The sequence below is a fragment of the Papilio polytes genome, unplaced genomic scaffold, assembly GCF_000836215.1.
Source record: "Papilio polytes unplaced genomic scaffold, Ppol_1.0 DF821845.1, whole genome shotgun sequence".
NCBI classification, from domain to species: Eukaryota; Metazoa; Arthropoda; class Insecta; order Lepidoptera; family Papilionidae; genus Papilio; species Papilio polytes.
In genome coordinates, this window is record NW_013527359.1 from 5,627,226 (window position 1) to 5,632,984 (window position 5,759).

At 29.4% G+C, this 5,759-nt stretch overlaps 1 protein-coding gene across 4 annotated transcripts in view; it reads left to right on the plus strand.

Annotated features, from left to right (window-relative positions):
• Nucleotides 1-5,759, plus strand: part of LOC106108079 (zinc finger protein 557-like) — a 32,916-nt gene that overhangs the window by 3,557 nt on the left and 23,600 nt on the right. For all 4 annotated transcript variants that reach the window (XR_001225900.1, XR_001225901.1, XM_013289161.1 and 1 more), the window contains exons 5-10: nucleotides 664-772; nucleotides 1,361-1,521; nucleotides 1,856-2,041; nucleotides 2,843-2,931; nucleotides 3,991-4,113; nucleotides 4,505-4,612. Coding sequence is in view for 2 of the 4 variants with exons in the window: in XM_013289161.1 (XP_013144615.1) it covers nucleotides 664-772; nucleotides 1,361-1,521; nucleotides 1,856-2,041; nucleotides 2,843-2,931; nucleotides 3,991-4,113; nucleotides 4,505-4,612 (776 nt within the window). In the remaining 2 variants the exon portion in view is untranslated. The remainder of the gene's footprint in view (nucleotides 1-663; nucleotides 773-1,360; nucleotides 1,522-1,855; nucleotides 2,042-2,842; nucleotides 2,932-3,990; nucleotides 4,114-4,504; nucleotides 4,613-5,759) is intronic.

A 5,759-nucleotide genomic window follows, 5' to 3' on the forward strand; every position in this document is an offset into this window, starting at 1 on the left:
TAATTTTATTGCTTCATTTTTGCTACATATTTGAGTAGTAAAGTAAATACAGTTTCAATAATGGCCCAAAGTAGTTTATTTTCACAAGAGTTTGCCATTTTCTCCATCTCCGTGGGCAAAGAGTTTATGTCACTATAAAATACCATGCGTATGATACATAAACATATTCGGCGAAACATGAATTTCCAAACATTATAATTTACGTAAATGTCATTCTTGACACCAACTTGACACTTTAGTGACATTCAGGTTTAAATGTTTCCATTGTAAAAACGAAAAACACATAAAACCTCTGTGAGAATATGTTTTTGCACTTGTAACCCTATTAACTATAACTATAACTTTTACGATAACCGGCGATTTGATGCAACTCACCCTAATTAATTAATTATTTCTTTATTGTATTTGAGAAAAATACAATAAAGAAATGTTATAAGCGGAACAAAAACACACAGGATTTATGAGTAACCACTGGTCGCTTAGTTTATAACATATAAAAAAATAAAAAGCAAACTTAGACCATTTTATACACAAATAATGTATTCAATGGTGTAAGAATTTGAAATTAACCCAGCAGCGTCCAAGCCACTCCAATACATACAAAAACACAAATTTCTCCTCTTTATAATATATATCTTTATATTAATATAGATATTGTTTTAGAATAATGAAAAGACTGATATATATGGAATAAACGACAAAAATACAAACAGACCTAAAGAATTACAGATTGTATGTGTTAAAGATGAATTGAAAGTTGAATTTGACAAAGGTATGTAATAATCTATACTTCTATACTATTATAATAAAGCGTAAACACACATTTCTTTGTTGCCTAAGATGTCAGCAATTACAGCATATTTTTTAATTTTTTTTTTAATAAAAAGCCCTACACTTACGTCACGCTTTAGGCTATATATTTTCATACTATTAAACTTAGGAGGTAAATAAATTGAGAAAAAAACTAACGTCAGAGAGGGACCATAAACTACAAGCTACCAACATTAGGAGAGCAAGGTTGTCATTTATGATTTGACATTTGAACATTTTAAATAATTTTGACATTTAACAAACGTAACCAATAAAATAAAATAAAGTTATTATAATTTCGTGCGGTGAAGTCGCACGGGAACAGCTAGTCTTACTAATATAAATACAAAGTTTTTTAGGCTACAAACTCCAACAAACATCCATATGTTTGTTAGAGTTTGTTGCCTAAACTGCTGAACAGATCTCGGTGAATTTTGTCATAGAAGAGGATAGTCTGGAAGAACACATAGGCTATTTATTTTTGTCTAATTTCATGTGGACGGAGTCGCAGGTGATAGCTAGTACAATAATAATATAATAATTATTTCAGATTTAGAAGAATATTCAGACACAAAAGATTGTTTGTCAGATTGTTCTGATTCAGAACTGGAAAGCGAATTACAGAAGTTTATAAGCGCGAAGAAGAATAAAAAGAGTAAAAGAGATAAAGGTATTAAGAAGAGAAGAAAGTTGAAGCGTAATTCTAAAAAGGTATCGCGGTTTAAGATTTAAAACAAAATACAAAACGTAATTTAAAAAACAATTATTAATGATTTTTTTTATAATTTTAAAAGTACTTAGAAATAATTGACAGTTTTATACGTTTTTGATAATTTGTTAACTGTAGAAGTCAAATTAAAATTATATTTTCTTGTATTAAATTAACTTTTATTACTAAATAATTGGAATATCTGATTCGACTTTTATTAATGTTTTTATACTACTTTTTAAAAATTTCTAGAAATGTTACAAATTAACAGAATTCACTATTTAACAGTGACATGTAATTTCTATATGAAGATTATTTTATGAAGTTTCTTTACAGTTATCAGATGAGAATGACAAAAAAATTATACCAATAAAATTGACGTATGAAGAAATGTTGTTAGAAAGAGAGAAAGGGAAAGAAAAGGATGTGTTTAGAAAAGCCAAATATAAATGTGAAAACTGCATTATTGGATTTAATAGTAATAAAACATATAACACACATATAATGAACAAACATACAGCGGTGAGTTTATATTACTAGCTTTCGCCCGCAACTCCGTCCGCGTGGAATTAAAAAAACTAAGTAGCCTATGTGTTCCAGACTATCCTCTTCATCTATACCAAATTTCATCGAAATCCGTTCAGCAGTTTAGGCTACAAACTAACAAACATCCATCTAAACTTTCACATATATAATATCAGTAAGATTAGTAAGAATTAGTAACTTTATCTATTTCAGTATGGCTTCATCCACATGAAATTATAAAAACTGTATTTTATTGTTTACATTTGTCAAATTATCAATTTCAAATGTCAAAATTACTACCATAACCTTGCTTCCTTAATGTTGGCAGCTTTTATTTTATGGTCCCTTTTACACATAAGGGGTTTTCCCAATTTATTTACCCCGTAAGTTTAATAGAATGAAAATATATAGCTTAAAGCATATAAGTGTAGGGCTTTTTATTAAAGAGAGGATTATTCAAAAATATACTATTACAAGCTGTCCCCGTGCGACTTCATCCGCATAAAATTGTCAAATGTCAAAATGACATGACATGATGACAATCTTGCTTTCATGATGTTGGCAGCAACTTATGGTCTCTTTCACACATTAGGTTTTTATCCAAAATATTTACCCCCTAAGTATAATGGCGTGAAAATATATAGCCCAAAGCGTGTAAGTGTAGGGCTTTTTAGTGAAGAAAGAATTATAAAAAAATATGCTGTAATTGCTGACATCTTACGTCACAAAGTAGTGTGTGTTTACGCTTTATTATAATAGTATAAACTGTAGAATATAATTGTAGTGATTCTTTTTCAGGAATTGGGTAAACATAAATGTCCAATATGTAGTACTATAATATCTACGTTGGATTCATTTACAGAACATTGTAAAAGACATTTTAGAAGGTGATTTTTTATCATACTAATATTATAAATGTGAAAGTTTAGATGGATGTTTGTTAGTTTGTAGCCTAAACTGCTGAACGAATCTGGATAAAATTTAGCATAGATGCAGAAAACAGTCTAAAAACACATAGGCTACTCACTTGCGCTTTTTTTAAACTCCAGAAAAACTAGTTTAAAAAAAACCTTTTTGCCCGTGCTGTCTGTATGGAATTAAATAAAAAAACAAAAGTACAGCCTATGTCAAATTACTCTCAACATTTATGACAATAAACGAGATTCATTCAGCAGTTTTGTCTGCAACAAACATCAATCCATTTAAACTTTCAGCATTTATTAGTATTAGAGCCTGTCCCACTACTGGCTGATAGAGTCTCAGATAGCTTATGAAGTCACTGTCAGATAAGGTAACACAATCCGATATTTCCATCACATATTTTACACGTTGGATTGTTATATTCTTCTTTTCTGTTGATTTCTGTGTATAATTTGTTTTTTTTTGTTTCTTCATTATCGGTTTTATTGTATTTTTACTATGTTTTTGTAATATTATGTATTATCTCATATATATAGTGTCACATTAGATTTATTCTATAAAGATGCTATATTGTCGTTATTCATCATCCACTTGCCCTTATCCCTTGCTCTTCCATACATCTCTATCAGCCATATCTGAATACACTCCTTTCTTAAGCATATCCTCTTTCACACAATCCATCTATACTTTCTTCGATCTTTCTCTTCCTTTTCATCCACATTCATTCTTAACACTTTCTGCCTTATGTCCCCATCATTTCGTCGCATAACATGTCCATACCACGCTAACCTTTTGCTTCTCAATTTCTCCACCACTGGCGATACCTCAAACTTCCTCTAATGTACACATTCTCAACTTTATCTATTCATATATATATATGTATATATATATATATATATATATGTCGAAATTAAATAAAAAAAATACAATTTGGTGGGACAGGCCCTAAATCTTAAATGTTCTATTTTTAAACTTTTACAAAATTGTTGTATAATATTGTTTTTAATCTGTGTTTCTTATCATAGATACGAGTGTGTGATCTGTCAGAAGCGCACCATAGACAAGAAGTCCATAGAGCAACATTATTATACAAATCATGAAATGTCTTTGAAGGAATATCGATGTGAATTATGCGGGAAAATATCTAAGTATGTTTTAATTTATTTTATCTTTGTTTTTTTGTGTATATTACTAATGTAACTAAATGTGGTTATCTTTTGGCTGAGACTTTGTTCTCACGAAATTAATATTTATACATAATAAAATCTTAAATATCTTATATTTTCTACTAATATGCTCTACATCTATACCAAATGTCATAGAAATTCTTTCAGCTGTTTAGGCTAACTAACATCCATCCATCCATCTAAACTTTCGCATTTATAATATTAGTACATTTTTATTATAGTTCTTTTTTCCTGACAATTTTTAAAACACCTAATTGTAATTTTTCTTTGTTTCCTATACAGATACTAATTGTTAAAAACCTAACATCCGTCCATCCAAACTTTAGTAAGATTTTAATGAAGGTTTTTACAGGTCAATAGACAGCCACCGATATCATACAGATAGTCATAAATCCCGAGTGCAGTGCACAGACTGCGAGAAAACATTCAGTCATAGAGCAGGCCTCGTCAATCATAGACTGTGAGTGTTGACATTTTATACTCTATGATGTGATGATAACTGTAATATAGTTTTCGTTGTTAACTGAATGAGATTTTTTATTATTGAACTAGCTGTTCCCATGCGACTTCATCCGCATAAAATTATTAAAATTTCATTTTATTGTTGACATTTGTCAAATTATCAATTGCTAATGTCAAAATCACATGACATGATGTAAAACCATGGCAACCTTGCTGCCTTGATGTTGGCAACAACTTATGGTCTCTTTCCCACATTAGGGTTTTTATCTAAATTATATAACCCTAAGTTTAACGGCGGGAAAATATAAAGCCTAAAGCGTGACGTAAGTGAAGGGTTTTTTATTAAAAAAGGAATTATTCAAAAATATGGTGTAACTGCTGACATGTTAGGCAACAAAGAAGTGTGTGTTTACGCTTCATTATAATAGTATAGATGAAATAGATGTATGAAGGTTACAAGTGAATGGAATGATGGTTTTATTTAGTTGAGTGTTGACTTTTCATTCATACTTACTCTATGATGTCGTGATAACTGTGATTAGATTGTTTTTGACCGACTTCCCAAAAGTAGGAGGTACTCAATTCGTCTGTATGTTTTTTTTTGTTTTTAACTGAATGAGATTTTTATTATTGAATAAAACAGATTTATGAAGGTTACAAGTGAATGGAATGGTGTTTTTTTTAGTTAAGTGTTGACAATATATTCATACTTACTCTATGATGTCATGATAACTGTGATAGATTGTTTTTGTTTTTATCTGAATGAGATTTTTATTATTGAATGAAATAGATTTATGAAGGTTACAAGTGAATAGATTGATAGTTCATTTTAGTTTTTTTATTTAATTTAATAAAGACATTGTTGTCACGTGGATGAAAGAACGACACATTTAGTTGGCAAGTGAATGGAATAAACGATACTTATAAATTCATAGAAATGAACGAATTGTTCAGAAGTGTATGAGATGACCGCTACTTTATTTGTAAAGTTATTGAAATGAACGATTCTTATTTTATACAACTGAATGAAATTTTACTTTAATTTTATTTTAACTGTATATGTTCAGTTTTATCTGAACATTCCAACTTTTCAGTTAAAATAGAACATCTGTGGCAACACTTTTTTTTTTTTTTTTTTCCGAAGG